The sequence below is a fragment of the Suricata suricatta genome, chromosome X (assembly GCF_006229205.1).
Source record: "Suricata suricatta isolate VVHF042 chromosome X, meerkat_22Aug2017_6uvM2_HiC, whole genome shotgun sequence".
Taxonomy (NCBI): domain Eukaryota; kingdom Metazoa; phylum Chordata; class Mammalia; order Carnivora; family Herpestidae; genus Suricata; species Suricata suricatta.
In genome coordinates, this window is record NC_043717.1 from 47,255,447 (window position 1) to 47,271,743 (window position 16,297).

The 16,297-nt window shown below is 41.6% G+C and overlaps 1 protein-coding gene across 2 annotated transcripts in view; it reads left to right on the forward strand.

Moving 5' to 3' along the window:
* MSN (moesin) overlaps positions 1-16,297 on the forward strand; it is a 65,050-nt gene that overhangs the window by 28,908 nt on the left and 19,845 nt on the right. Inside the window, exons 1-2 of one of the 2 annotated variants that reach the window (XM_029929586.1) lie at positions 6,627-6,674; positions 10,302-10,385. In XM_029929586.1, coding sequence (XP_029785446.1) covers positions 6,642-6,674; positions 10,302-10,385 — 117 coding nt within the window. In that variant the 5' untranslated portion in view covers positions 6,627-6,641. Of the gene's footprint in view, positions 1-6,626; positions 6,675-10,301; positions 10,386-16,297 lie in introns of those variants that run through there. The other variant, XM_029929587.1, reaches the window with a different exon arrangement.

Sequence of the window (16,297 nt, forward strand, 5' to 3'; positions counted from 1 at the left end):
AAGTAATAAATTGTATCATTTATCTTGAATGTATCATAGATAAGCTGCTATATAACGATTGCCACTTCAGATAGCTGTGAAATTAGGTGATTAACTAGTTGTTACTTAACCTTCTAATTTCTGTATAAGTCTAATTACATGAAATAGAAGTTGGGGTTCTGATTTTTTACTTTGCTTATCCATTTGGAGTGTCATTGTAGCTACTGTATTGTAAATGATGAAAAATAATTGCATATGTTAAAAAATAGTGTTATATTCTAAAAAAAATAAAGTTACAGAATATTTAGATCATTGTGTTTTGGCTGGTGAAGTATCTGCATTGGCTGTTTTCTCGCATTGTCTGATTCTTAACTAGATGGTAAGATAGGGGAAAGCTATGGACAATGACCTGAACATTTGGCCATTCCAGAAAACATTTAGCTTTCTGTTTGGAATTTCAAAGTCTCCTCCCTCCTCCCTCCTCCTCCTCCCTGCCTGCAAAGCCTGCTCTGCTGGATCCTAGCCTCAAGGTCCTGTCATGAGGATATATCTGAGCCAGACAGCAGTTTGGAAGGCCAGACCTCTCTGATCCAATCCTGCATCTCCTCTCAACAGTGTCTGTGCCAGGTGAAATTAAATTTAAATTTCCCAGGGAAAAACATCACCTGGTGGCAAAACTACTAATTCCCAAGATCCTCCTCTGCAGAGTCTATTTCAGTAAGTTTGGAGTGGAATCCAGAAATCTGAGATTTTAAATTATTGCCCCACACTGTCAACAATAGCCAAAACATGGAAAGAGCATAAATGTCCATCACCTGATGAATGGATAAAGAAGATGTGATACACACACACACACACACACACACACACACACACACACACACTGGAGTATTACATGGCAATGAGAAAGAATGACGTATGGCCATTTGTAGCAAGGTGGATGGACCTAGAGGGTGTCATGCTAAGTGAAATAAGTCAGGCAGAGAAGGACAAATACCATATGTTTGCACTCATAGGTCTAACAGGAGAAACGTAACAGAGGACCATAAGGAGGGGAAGGGGGAAAGAGAGTTGGTGAGAGAGAGGGACGCAAAACCTGAGAGACTATTGAATACTGAAAATGAACCGAGGGTCGAAGGGGGAGGGGGAGGAGAAAAGGGGAGTGGTGGTAATGGAGGAGGCACTTGTGGGGAAGAGCACTGGGTGTTATATGGAAAACAATTTCACAATAAAGTATAAAAAATTTTTTTTTAAATTAGTGTCCCAAGTGATTCTTATGATCAATTAAGTTTGGGAAACACCACATTAATACTGCATAACATTCTGCCAGGTTGGCATCATTATGCCCGTTTTATAGGTGAAAAGATTGAGAGCTCATGGCTTATTATTGGTATAGTTGGATCTTGCACTTAGGTTTTCAGAATACAGTTGTATTCTTCCTAAAACAGAGACATTGCTTTAGTGCATAATAATGCTTGTGGTGGTAGGGAGTGATAATACTAGGTATCGAGGGGCAAGGATAATCCCTGCTCTTTTTTACAAATAGGGTGGCCAGATTGCAAAGGGGTTTGGAGGCAGTGGCAGGACTGATTGCATCCATCATCTTTTGTGGAGGTAGGCTACATTCAACTCTGGAGAGCCATTCACCAGGCCCAGCCTAAACGTCTCCATAGTTGTTTTTTTACTTATGTTTCCCTTCCTTCAAGCATCCCTCTAGCCATAATAACACCAGCCCATGAGAGGCTGGTTGGTTCAGGGAACCATATTCTATGCCAGAAGGTACAAAATCTGGCTGGGTCTTAGAATTATCTGAAACTCCTAAGTTCAGATGTCCAGGCCCTGATTCTTATATAATAAATCAGAATTTCTGTGGGTGACTTTTGAGAATCTGTATTTAAAAAAAAAAAATCCCCTAGGGGATTCTATGGAGCCAGTTTTCAGACCCAGTTTGTGATTTGGAGGGCCCAGCAGGTTGTGTTGATGGGGTGGAGATTTGTGTATTTTGGTGAAACATGATTGGAGAAAATGGCAAGGCAGAGCCCAGATTAAGGAAGATCAGACAGCCCTTGTAAAGGACAAGGTTGCTTACATGCTCCATTGTGTTCAGGGCTCTGCTTTTGAGGGGGAAATCCCCATGCCTCCCAAGAGAGAAAGCATTTATAATAATGCATATAAGGATATGTGTATGTCTACCTGATGTGCATGGCTTTACATTATGTAACAAACTAGAAATCTAATCACATTTTAGAGTTTGTTCCCAAAATGATAGTCTTTATGCTAGAAAAGTTCTCTGGAGGTCTTCTTGGGTAGCCCTTGATCTTTGCAGTTGAACACATTTTCACTTTAAATCATTCCTGAGAGGTAGAGTATTTGCAATACTATGACTAAAAAGGAGGAGTTAGGAGTCCTTACATTCTACTTATGATGTGCTACATATTTCCATGTCTATTATTTTAACTTAAAGCTCCCAATAACCCTGTTGTGAAGTTGATATTATGAGATCTATTTTTTAGGAAAGTGACTTTCACAAAAAGGAAGGTCAAAGAATCTCTAAAGCTTTTTTCTACTATACCATTCTCTACTCCTCTAAGAGTTGAGATAATTATTTCTGGGACAAGGACTCCAATTTTGTGGGTTCCCCAGATACGGGTTTAGCTGTTGACTTACCAGTAAGGTTGGCAGGAAGCTGATGCTATCCTAGCTCTGGAGTTAAAATCAGCTTTTTGACTTGGCCTGGAAGCCCCCTCCTGCAGCTTCAGAGTTAACTGATCCTAGCTTCAGCAATTTTTAATACCCAGAAGTACAAGACAGGAAAGAAATCCCATGAGCACTGGATAGAACTCAAGGTGAGGCTTCAATCAGCTCCAGTGTGCTTCAGAGCTGTGATTCTGGAGGTTGCTAGGGTGTTACTGATCAGATAAAGTAGAGCCTTCATCTGGTGCTCTGGGCAGACCTGTAATCTCCAGACAACTGCAAATGGTCTGTGTTTCCAGTCTACAAATACTTCTTGTGAAACTTGTAGGCAGGAAGCTGGGTCAAGTAGGAAACTGATGTGAGAGAATGAAGTCTAGCTGGGTGTAACTCCAGGGAGGGCGCTGCTCATTTGGAAGACTTACTTTAATGATGGATCCTGTCCCCTTTTGTTTCAGCAGCATCTAAGTTTTATGGGAATTGAATAATCTGTTCTTCTTGGCTACTTAGATATAAATCTGTTCCTCAAATTCCCTGCCTTTTCCCCTACTGCGTCTCACCCTTTCCCCACCAAACTCTAGCTTGGTTCATTCCTGTGTCTTTTATCATTGAACTTCCCAATGAATTGGTATCCAATTTTGTGCAAAAGAAGCTGTCCTAGAAACTAGGGATCTTTGAGTTTTCTTCTATGATGTGTTACGAAAAGTTTAGTCTCCCTAGAATGAGGATTCATGAATGTCTCAGAGTCTGAAAGTTAGGCCTGCCCTATGTTGAAAGCTAGACTTTCAAGCCATGCCAGCTTGGAGTTTTTCATGGAGGCAAGGTAGTCCAGCCTCCTCCACATAGTCTTTCAGCAGTGGTTCACTTGAGACATCTACTGTTTCTAATCACCAGGGTGGCTCTATAGCTTACTAAATAGCCAGTGGACCAAGAACCAGGTTTTCCATCCCTGATCTGATGCTGCCTTGCAGCTGTGTGACTCCTGGATGGTGTCTCTCCTTTCCTGGACCTCAGCTTCCCCAGCTGTATGTTGCAGAGTTTGAATCAAATGGTCTCTAAGGTTCCTTTAAGGTCTTACAGTTTAAGATTCTGGACTGTTTATTCTCATGGTGAACAGAGATGAGAAGTTCAGAAGGATGCTATTCTGGAGGAGCCAGATGAGATTCTAGGATTGAAATATTGAGATATTATAAAGAGGCTATAGTAAGGAGCCTGTGGGGCAGCCTCTGTAGCTATGGAGAGATGAACTGAAGTGGGAGGTAGAGAAATAGGTGTTGTTTGATTCTGGAGTAAGGTCTGGCTGAGCTGAATTTGAGAGTAAGTCCTGGAGTTAAGTGCAAATGGCAAAGAGCTAGTTTTCTTCCTGACTTTCATGTGTTGTGAGGGGGACTCTGCCTCAGTCTGAGGTTGATGCAATTAAGGCTGGATTAATGGGGAAGCTACAGCTTGGTAAGGTAGCCTTACTATTCCTGACGTTTTCAGCTTTGGCCTCTGCTCTGAGCTCTTTCCCATAGTGACAAATTAGTTATGTTCTCATTGCTAAGAGAGATTAGTTACATGTGGGAGTTACTTCCCCAAATATATGGTGACTGGGGGAATAACACCCCATTTCCAATATGCTCTTGTCTTCCAATGCTTCTTGGGGAGCTTTTGGAGGACAGGACTTGGCCAAAGAAAGTAAAAGGGGAACCTTGTATCTCATGGCATTTGCAGCAGTTGGAGTGACTGAAGAACTACTGTTGACCCATTAAGATATGGGTGTGTTTGGGGTTGGGTGTGGCTCTCCTTTCTAGAGACTAGTGGGAAAAGTTACAGACATAGGAAGGGTTAACCCCAGGCCGGTATTTCTGAATGTAAGGGTCTGGAGATGGGCAGGAAGAGGTCAGAACAGATAACTATTCCAGGTACCATTTCCAAGTCAACAAGGAAGTGGCTGAGTTTCTGGGAAGTGAGTGAGTCAGTGGAAGAGGAGGAGGAGGGGGAGAGGCAGAATGCCTCCTAGCCTGGAGATTCAAAGCAACCCTTGTTCCCCCCCCCCCCATTATGGAAAACAGCTGCTTGAGACAGTGCTGTCATCCCAAGAGGGAAGACAGACCAGGCCTTGCCCTACCCTGCCCTACCCTCACCTCAGTTCTGGCAGCAGGAAATGGTGGGTGCTGGAGCCTAAATAATGGGGATTAGGTAGTTTGAGTAACACTGTGGTGCCTGTTCTTTGTCCAGGGGAAAGACTAAAGTTTTGGGGTTGCCCTGGTAAGGCTTGTCCTGCCTTTGTCCCCCTCCCCGACATACCTTTGTTTTCTTCATACCAGCAGCTCCATTAGAAGGATGGAACATATGGGCTCTTGAGGAGAATAGCAAGGTGGCAGGTGAGGGTGAGGTCATTGAACTTAGACCCAATTGGGTTGACTCACAAGCTCTGCCCCTGCGAGGGGACCTTCCCAAGGACTGCTTCCAAGATGTGTTCAGACTTTCAATGATAGAGTGTTTGGGCCTAGGCCAAAATAGTTGCCAGGGCAGTGTCTGAAGACCATGACCATAGAGGTAGGTGGAGTCATGAAAGGAGTTCTGGGAATGTCTAGAAGACCAGTCTTCACCAACTTGCTAGCTGAGTAAATTTCGTTTCAGTGATGTTAAGTGAGACTTGTGGGTGATAGGGCTTGGAATGTATTTGGTATTCAGTAAGCATTCATTTCCATCTGTCACCTGCTTCTATGTACTTCAGTTTCATCATTCATGAAGTGGGGCCAGTAATTTTAATTCTTTCTGGCTTACACATCCATGCTTCAGGGAAATTATTTGTTGTTATTCGACTCTTTCTCTGCTTTCTACCCTTCCTCCTCCAAAGTCCTCTCCAGGAAGAGCCATCCTGTAGGTCAGGGATATGGGCCAGGTGAGAGGAAACATTGCCCTTATCTCCTCACTGTAGTATAGCTGCTACTCACCTATATATTCCTAGCTCTAGGAAAAGAGAGGGCCAGTTCCTTCTTTGAAGCTGGCCAGTCCCAGAGTCCAAAGTACCCCAGCTGCTACAGCCAAGGTAGCATCTGGCCTGGTTATTTTTGTTTTCTAGGACAGCCAACTGGGTGCATAGGAGAGATCCTAGTTTGTTGAGGGCTTTGGATGGCAGACCACTGAGATGATTTTGTTAGTATCCAATGAAGGGCATTAGTGGGGAAGTTTCTGTGTTCATTGTTCAATAAATAACAGTATATTTATTGTTCTTGGGCTAGAGGTGGGAGGGCTAGTGTATATGAGAGGGTGACACCCTACCACACCCAGACTTTTTGTTCCCTAAATCCTTAGTGGTCTCCAGAGACTCAATATTTGACCTCAGCCTGTGCCTAGATCCTCAGGGAAAGGGTTTGAAAGAGATTTAATTCTCTTAAGTATTGAAATGCTACCCCACCCAGGTCTTTTCTTCCACTCCTGCCAAGCTGAGGGGCTGCTTGGGAAATTTCCGCTAACTTTGGAGGTTTTATTTTCAGGTCCTTGCCTCCAAAGCTAAACCACCCTCTTCTTATTGAAATTGCAAAGACCAGACTTAAAAGAAAGGCAGTGGGTGAGCCCTCAGTGATGCTAGGGTGAGCATCCAGTGGGCCTTATGAGCATCCACTGTGTGGAAGTGGGTCTGAGCCTACAGCTCATCTTACAGACTAGGATTCCAGATTAGTCTAAGGGAGAACAAGGGATCTTCTTTGATCAATACTCTTACTATACCTATCACCTTCAAGCCCCAGCTCTATTATTACCCTTATTCCCCCTTAACTCCAACACACAGAAATCAGGAGAGTACCAGACCTATGACCCTGTCCTCATGACTCACATTTTCTTCTGAGTTAAGTGGTGGCAAGAATAGAAGTCCTTTTTTGTTTGCTTTTCTTTCTATTTTTTTTAACCTAAGAGTATTTGTCTTCACAGTGAAGTTCAAGAGATCTCAGGCTATTCTCCCTGGAGAAACAACTACTGTGGAAATGGCAGAAACCCTGAGCAGGAATTCTGGAGAAGTAGGTTCCAGTTTGGCTTCAGCTGGACATCTTTGGATTTTAGGAGAGCCCTTGTTCTGGGGTGATGTTCTATTTAGGAAGAAGGAAGCATGGACAACACTAGCCTGTGTGATGTGACATGCTTATCCCTAACCCAGTCTTTTCTACTAGTTGATTTTATTCAAGAAACATTTATTTAACAAATATTTGACTTAAATATTTGGGCCTATGAGCTAGGCTCTGAAGATGCTGCATTGACATGGCTTATGATTGACATGATCTGCGATTGACACTGGCTTATTTATTCTGAAAATTCTTCCCAATAGTGTAAATAAAAGGGAATCCTAGGCTATTAAATGTTTCCTTGGGGTCTCACCTCTTTTGTCAGCTTCCTCCCTGGGCACTTTCTTTCAACAAGCCCTGTTCTGACTCTACCCTGCTCTGCTCAGAATTTCCACGTTCACTAGCCACTGCCAGCAGGATAAGGTGCAGTTTTCTAGCATAGCCTTCAAGCCCCTCCACCTACCTTCCAAGGGTCTCTGCCTATTTTTCACTATGCAAGTCTCATTTACGCTGGAGTAGACCTGCATGCTTGCTCCTAAATGGACCTTCTCCATCCCTGTCTCATTCTGGGCCATTGCACACATATTGATTTCTCTACCTGAGACATTTGGGTGTTCTTACCCCCAACTCCTGCAGTCTTCCTTCTTTAAAAATGAAGTTTATCCTTAGGGACCAGTGCAAATATCACTTTGAACTATGGTTCCTTATTTCTACAAAAGGTTTCTTCTGTTCTGCTATGACATTTCTCATGTATATTATAGTTTTCTTACTATTTGGTAAATGCCTTGGGGTCAGGAACTGGTCCTATAGCTCTACTCTAACTATAGTTCCTTAAATATAGTGTTCTATTACTGTTGGGTGAATTGAAATAAATTATAAGAAGCTCCTTAACCTGGAATCCTTAGGCTTCCATGAGGGTCAATGGGTATAATCTGAAGTGGGAAAGATCTAAGAACTTGGATTGGGAAAAATCACATACTTGTTTTTACTAAGCTCTCATTGAGATTCAGCTCCTCCTTCAATTATGAATAAAGGCAAAAAAAAGGAAGTGGTAATAATGGCAGTAACTATGACTTTGTCAGTAATGGAAATCTACAAAAGTTTTATATCACAATTTTTTGGTGATGTTTAATTTTTATTTTATTTATAAATTATTATTAAAGTATCATCAATATACAACGTTATATTAGTTTCAGGTATATAACAATGATTTGACAGTTACATTTCTCAATTCTCTAGTTAATATAGATTTCTCAAAGTATCACTATGCTCAACACAATGTTTAAATTACAGTAGAAATAACTAATAAGATACTGTGCTAGGCAATTACTTAATATCACAAAAAGCACATCTTTTATAACTATTTCAATATAATTTATTTATTTATATCACTTTATTTAATGTATTTTTAAAATTCCATAAAGGGGTTCATAGACTTCACCAGACTGCCAAAGGGTCCATGGCACAGTAAAAAAAAGTCAAGATATAAAATCTTCCCACCTCTGAATCTGTATACTATGCCATATTCCTATATTTCTTATATACCCCATGCTTAGAACTGCTCATTTAACAAACATCTTTGAGTACCTACTAAGTCTTGGGTACTGGGGGGTAACTCTATGTAAGACAGAAACTTTGGAGGTGATAATGAACTCCAGTGTACTAGAAGGCCCACTCTCCCTTTCACTCTTTCCTATCTCCTCAGTCATTGGTGTTCTGAAGTCTCCCTTGACCCACCTCAAGGTTGATTTGAGGCTAGATGTTGAAGCCGTGTTCCAGCCCATTGGGCTTCATTCTTCCTACCTCATGAGAGCCCATTCTATAGAGATCACTGGATTGGCAGAATGCCTAGGATAACACCAAGTCAAGGTGGCTAATCTTGCCTGTTGTCTCTCACTGGGGTAACTTGCCTTACTTGTTCCTGCCTTCAGGGCCTTTCCTGTCCCATTGTCAATCTTGAAATAGATTTCCTCCCTGGATCCCTAGTGATATTTATTTACAAAGTTGTTCCCCAGGTCTGGTCCTCATCAGAATTGTTTAGCTGGCAAAATAGCTGTTTGGCCCCCTCTTCCCCGCTAACTGACCCCTATGCTCAGGAAAGGCCCAGAGGTGTCAAATACTGATAAGACTTAAAGTCTTTCCGACTCCATTGGGATTTGAATTTTTGATAATTCTATTTTTAGTCTCCCATCCAATAGTATAAGTAGTATGTAAGCATCTTAGAAAATGTAGATCAGTATTTTTTTTTATTTAAAGAAGGGAGAACACACTCATCACCACCCTAAAACCAAGCTTGACTAACACCTAGGCATGATTCTAATAATTATCTCTCTGTGCATACTTTTTATAGAATTGAGCTCATGCACTCTTGTTGCTTTCCCTTTCTCACATAATATTACTGAACTATTTTTACCTGGGAATGAAATAGTTTTCAGAATATTTTATATGACCTTACAGCAAGCCATCTTGTGGCTGTACCACATAGATTGCTTAAGCAAAATGTCCCATAAATTAAAGAATTAATCTTTCATTTCTTTTAATGGGATGTATTTTGTACTTTGATGTATAAAAGGTTTAATGTATCAGTTTAAATTATGAGGTTTGGAATTAAATCTGAATTCAAACCCTGTCTTCCCTACCTCCTAGTGATATGACTTTAGCTATATATTTTTTTCTTCATCCCCCATGTGGAGATAACATTATCTGCTTCACAAGGTGATTGTTTATATTAAATGGATTAATGCACATGAATTGCCTAGTAAATACCAAGTCTCTATACATGAAAGCTACTGTGTATTGCTACTACTATTACCATCACTACCAAGTTTTCAGCCAAAGGAGCAAATCTCTACTGATGAAACTTCAGCTATCATTGACCTGAGCTAGGGAATCTACTCATAAAAGTGGAAGGTACTTTTTTCCAGTGCCTATAAAATCATGTATGTGGCTACCTGTTGTTTTCTTCACCGCTTGTCCCTGCCCTTACAATGCAAGTCAGTATAGAACCATAGACAGTAGAACTGAAATGGTCATCACCTAGTGTAATTGACCCCTTCCCCTGCATTACTACTGTTATACACATGAGGTGAACTAAGGCACAAGAAGGATATATGGCAGTAGACTGAGCCAGGTACAGTGCTAGGCTTGGGACCCAGTGTTCTTTATCTTGCCCTTAACTTGCTTCTGCAAAGATCAGTGCTGTAGATAATTCAGGCTGTGGATCAGAGGTGAGAAGAAAATGCTGTGGGTTTACAGCTGGCTGATGTAAGTGGGGAAGGCTTCCTGGAAGAAGTATAGTCAACACTTGCTTCCTCTTGATAGTAGGCTGATTTGCATTTATCTGTTTGCCTCTTGGTAAGCATTGCTCTGTGGCTTTGTTTTTTGTCTTCAGTAAGATGGTTGGGAGCCAAGGCTGAGTTATTGTTTGTTTGTCTAAATATTCTCCCTTCCTTCCCACCAATATGTAAGTTGCTAAGATTCTTAGCATCCTAGTTCTCTCTTCTGTGGTTGAACAGATACACTTGTCCCAAGCTCTGCTAAGCACAGAGCCAGACAACTAACTTGCCTCCTTTCATCTCATTCTAGATCAATGTGCGTGTGACCACCATGGATGCAGAGCTGGAGTTTGCTATCCAGCCCAACACCACTGGGAAACAGCTGTTTGACCAGGTAAAAGAGGGACTATTTGTTTCTTACCCTCTTCCATTTCTCCTAATAATCTCCACCACAATGCACACTTCTTGGGAATCTCTTCTCCTACATGCTCATTCAAGATATGTCAAAACAAAGGCTGACCCATGACTTAATAACAAAGGCAAAGTTTAACTTTGGCAGCCTATACCTTAGATGTCCCCAATTAATCCTATTCTTGGTCCTGAACATGGGAGAAAAGAGAAGCCAACAGGGTCTGACTCTGCTAGATGCTCTGAAAATGTTAACACATAGAGCCTTCCTCTCAACTCTGAAAGATGTAAGTGATATCTTCCCCATTTTAATGACCAGACTCAGAAATTAAGTAGCTTTTTTTATCTAGCTGGTATCTGGCTGGGATTTGAATGTTACAGTCTATTCACTGCACTCCATGGCCCCTGTCACATGTTTTTGTTTTTGTTTTGCTTCCTACTAGAAGGAAACCAACTTATTCTCCCTGAGGTAGTGTACCCTCAAAAGAATATTGGAACTTAGGACACCACTGGGAGTGATGAATACATTATGAGGATATTTTATAACCTGCAGTCATGCCATGGTGATAATGCTGAAGTGTCATTCCCATCTCCAACCCATGGGGTGTCCCTTCACTGGGAGTCCCATTATCAGAAGGGATGTGCTTATGTAAATGCCAGGTGGGACAAATCTTTCAGCATTCAGAGACTCTCCAGGGGCCAATGGAATATGCCATCTGTGACCAGACCTCCAGGAGTGAAAATGGGACTTTAATTTCCAGAGCCTGAGATCCCTTTAGATGGGCCATTATCCCATTTCTCCTCTAGTTTCTCATGAGGTGGGGAATCTGATATTGTCCAGTATGTTGGCACCACATGTTACCTTGATGGCTTTTATAGGCTGTTTGCTTCCCTTTCTCTTTTGCTCTTAGTCCCTCTATTGTCTAAGAACTTCCACATCCTCGCCAGCATGTATAGTCTCTTGATTTGTTCATTTTAGCCACTCTAACTGGCATGAGGTGGTATCTCAGTGTGGTTTTGATTTGTATTTCCCTGATGATGAGTGATGCTGAGCATCATTTCATGTGCCTGTAGGCCATCTGGATGTCCTCTTTGGAAAAGTGTCTGTTTATGTCTTCTGTGCATTTCTTTACCATGGGGAGGGGAAGGGGGAAAGAGAGTTGGGGAGAGAGAGGGACACAAAACCTGAGAGACTATTGAATACTGAAAACAGAACCGATGGTTGAAGCAGGACGGGGAGGGGGAAGGAAGGTGGTGTTAATGGAGGAGAGCACTTGTGGGGAAGAACATTGGGTGTTATATGGAAACCAATTTGACAATAAACTATTATAAAAAAAACTTCCTCAGAGCTGGGAAGGGAAAGGAAGAAAATCTCCTTCAGCCTTTTCTCAGACTCCTTCCGAAACTCCTGGTTCTACACATCACCCCTTTCAAGCTAAATGATGCCATCTGCTGTCAACACTAGGGGCTTTGTTCATTTCCTATGGAAGGGTATAACTGTGGATGGAGGGTGAGGAAGGAATAATTTAGACCCTAGGGCAGAAAAATTCTTGAACAAAGAAGCTTATTAACTTCAAAAAGACAAAAGGCATGATAATTCTTTGTTATTGTTGGTTTGATTTGTGTACTGTGGGTAGCCCAGATGGTGGAGAGCCCTGGCTAGATGGTATGCTAGTTGTGAAAGCTACTACTTCCCAAACAAAACCTTTGAGAGACTTGAATCCTTCATACTGGCTGGGGAGAGAAAAGGGAGAAAACCAGGAAGTTCATGACTTCTCAATGGGAAGATCAGTGTTGTTTTGAGAAATATCATATATTGAGCATTTACTATGGACTAGCCTTGGCTAGGTGCTTTAATCCTTGCAATGATCCTATAAAAGATAAAAGAATATACTCTAGATTATGTAGGTTAGTAAGTTATAATATGAAGTTTCAAATACAACTCTGACTACAAAACTATAGTTTTCCCAATGCAATATTCTGCAGGGTGAATGAGGCTGTTTGGGCTGAGAAAACTCAAGAGAAGATGTGTTCTCTGCTTTGAGATCTCTGAAGGACTGTCATAGGAAGGAGACAATAGTAATGTTCTGGGAGGTCAGATGGGGCAGAGCTGAGACCCATGGATGAAAAGAGAAAAAGGGAGTTGAACATCTGGCACTTTCAGGGTTAGTGAAGGACTGGATGGGAATCCATACAGGTATGTTTCCACAGGCTATTGGGGGATATGATCTTTTCCTTCTAACTTGATGATTCATACGGGAAGGAGTCCATTCCATCTGAGCTTTGAGACCTGTTATTCAAGGAGGCCCTCCTGGTGGAATTGGGGCCTAGGAGGAAGGAGCTGGGAGGAATTCCTTGGGAGGAATTGACCAAAGCTCTGGGGCCATTCTGAAACCCAGAAGTTGTCTGGCCAATGACTAGAGAGGAAGCTAATTGAAGAGGAAGCACCCTCTTTGACACCAGTAATAAGTAACAGGCAACAATGGGAAGTCATACCTTGAGGAGACACAAGACCTGATGGGAAAGGGAAATGTGGCCCATAGTTCCTCCATTTACCTTTGTTTTGTTCTTGTGAGTGTGCACACAGCTAGGGAGTGATAAGAACATGTTTTTCTATAGCAATTCCGTCCCCTACCACCATTTCTAAAGCCTGAGGTTCTTCCAAGGGCTTTTTTAAAGTTTATTTATTTAGAGAAAGGCTGAGAGAAAGAGAGCATGAGCAGGGGAGGGGCAGAGAGAGAGGGAGAGAGAATCCCAAGCAGGCTTTGCTCTGTGAACACAGAGCCTGATGTGGGGCTCAAAACCATGAACGCTGAGATTATGACCTGAGCCAAGATCAAGAGTTGGATGCTCAAGTGACTGAGCCACCTAAGTGCCCATCCAAAAATGCTCTTGATTATGTAGATGCCACTAAGGGTCAGTGCTGCCACCATGAGTTTCACATTGGCCCTTTGCCTGGCTCCACCCTAGCCAGGGCATCTAGCTTAACCAGCCCCTTCCTTTTAATATTTTGAGCTCTACAAGAAAGGTGAAATCTGAGAGCATTCATGTGTTTATTGACTGATTTACTGTTGATTGAAGGTCTACTGTGTCTCAAGAAAAATCTCTAGACCTATCAAAAACCATCTCTGCCTTTAAGTAACTTGGAGTTCTTGCCTATAGAAGCAGAGAAAAGTAAATGCAACTTGCTTTCCAGATAGAATGAAATACCCTTGAGGTTTAGGTTGTGTACAGAGGTGATACACAGTGTATAAAGCTTGGGATTTGGTGTCAGCTTTGGGTTCAAATTCTTTGTGACCTTGGATGGCTCATTTAGCCTCTTAGGACTTTACTCCTCTCAGTAAAGTGGTAATCAAACTAATTTCACAAATTTTGTAGTCTTATTTAATCCTCAAATAAGTGTCTGATATACAGCAGATATTTGAATGTTGGTTGTTCTTATTAAGGGCTAAATAAGTAATAGAAATTGTCCTGGGAGTTCAGATAAAGAGCCATTAAATCAGGAAGGTTTTCTGGCTCAGTAAAATCCTTAGTATTTGTGGACTCTGCATTGAAGGCAACTACATTTTATTCTTTTCTTCCATTTTTATTTTATAAAATAACTAACATTTATTATTTTAATAGTAATATCCCCAACTTATACATGACGGACAGAGGCTTAGAAGGGGGGAAATATCTGTTTAAGGTCAGATAGCTAGAAAGTGGTATAGTGGATTGAATCAAGGCATATATCACTTCCAGTTTTTCCAGTGCCTTTTGTCAGCTATATCCTCTGAGACCTCCCCTTTCTTCACCTGTTCTGAGTGGAGGATAAACTTAGGATCCTAGCTGAGTGTGTTCTATCCTATAGAGCAGATGGCTACTTGAACACAGGCAATGTAGGACAGTACAAACAGCATTGTTAGCAGTTCCTACTAGAACTTTTCAGTTGTGTATTGATCCGCTTTCAGGTGGATGATTAATGCAGCTTCTGCCAAGCCTATAATGGGATCTCAGTGGGCCTCATGTGTTTGGGCATTGACAGAGTTTTGCACATAATTTTTCATGCAGTTTTCCATTTGAAGCTCCAGCCTTGCTTCCCAATCCTGCTCTGGGCTTCTGAAGTGGCTAATTACATCACTTGTGGGTTACTCAGATAGAGCATGGAGGATATGGGAAGGAGGTCTCTGGGCTCCAGAATTTACCTGATCTCCCCTCTCTTCCATAGATCTCAGATGTAAGCATCCTTCAGATGCACAGAAGAGACAAGAGGGTTCTTTCTTACATTCAGATGCTCCTAGCAATTAGCAAAGATTTCTGCTTGGATTCTATAATGCTCCACAGTCTGTTGTGGGAGTTTGTGTTGTGTGGCTCCATAAAATTCACAGTCAGTGTATATATAGGTGTATATGACAGGTTTTAGGAGGTACACAGAGCTGTGAGATGAATTTGATTTAGTATCTTGGAGCATCAATTTTACTTGTAGATGTTATCTATTTCATTATTAAAACATTTAAGGAGTAGATGGTAAAATGTGCACATGTGATTGAGATTAAACCCGAGGCTGCAAAGAAATTCCAACTTGCAGCCATCTATTTACATCCTCTGGGATATATTACCCTTTGTGTTCCCTGGGTATATGTATTTATCATTTTCTACTGCTTATGGATTTATTCTATGGCAGCTTTGAGAAATGTTAGCACAGGCCTGATACGTTGGCAGTCTGGGGTCATAGGGAACCAAGAAAGAATCTTTTTATCAGAAATAGAACCATTTCTCAGAGTGGAACGGTAAGTATCCTAGTCACTGTAGCTACAGATGTTGTTCCTGGACCCAGGACTTAGATACTCTTTCCCCCTAGAAAATGGGACTTCCCTTTTCTCTGTAGTGCAAGTTTCAGCTGGAAGCAAAGCTGGAAGCAAGTGAAGCTTGGCCTCATTTGGAGACAAGAGTTGCCAGAGCAAATGGTTCCCAGTAACCTGTGGACCTTAATTGGAGGTTTCCTTATAGCCTGGATTCTAGGGGTCATTTATTTTATTCTTTGTTCTTTTTCAGTCTGAATTCTGACTTTAGATCATATTTCCTTCCCTCCACACCCTCATTTCCTCACTTTGGGATTTCATTGGAGGCTGAGAAATGTTGCTCATCTTTCCAAAGCCCTGGAGCCTAAGGAAATGGAAAATTTATATGTGTCTGATTTCTCTGTATTCATAAAGGAAAAGGCAGAGCTCAGAGAGATTACAATTCTATATGATCCTGAAATCTTTTTGGTTTTGTTTTTGTTTTTTGATATCACTTTATTTTTTTGTTTTTTTTTTGTTTTTTTAATAGTTTATTGTCAAATTGGTTTCCATATAACACCCAGTGCTTCTCCCCACAAATGCCCCCCACCATGACCATCACCCCCTCTCTCCATCCCCCCCTCTCTCCATCCCCCTCCCCCTTCAGTCCATGGTTCGTTTTCAGTATTCAGTAGTCTCCCTTGATCTCTGTCCCTCACTCTCCCCCACTCTCTTTCCTCCTTCCTCTCTCCATGGTCCCCTGCCAAGTCACTCTTGTTAGACCTATGAATGCAAACACATGGTATCTATCCTTCTCTGCCTGACTTATTTCGCTTAGCATGACACCCTCAAGGTCCATCCACTTTGCTACAAATGGCCATATTTCATTCTTCCTCATTGCCATATAGTACTCCATTGTGTATATATATATATATATATATATATATATATATATATATATATATACACCACATCTTCTTGATCCATTCATCAGTTGATGGACATTTAGGCTCTTTCCATGATTTGGCTATTGTAGGAAGTGCCGCTATGAACATTGGGGTACATGTGCTCCTATGCATCAGCACTTCTGTATTCCCTGGGTAAATCCCTAGCAGTGCTATTGTGGGGTCATAGGAGA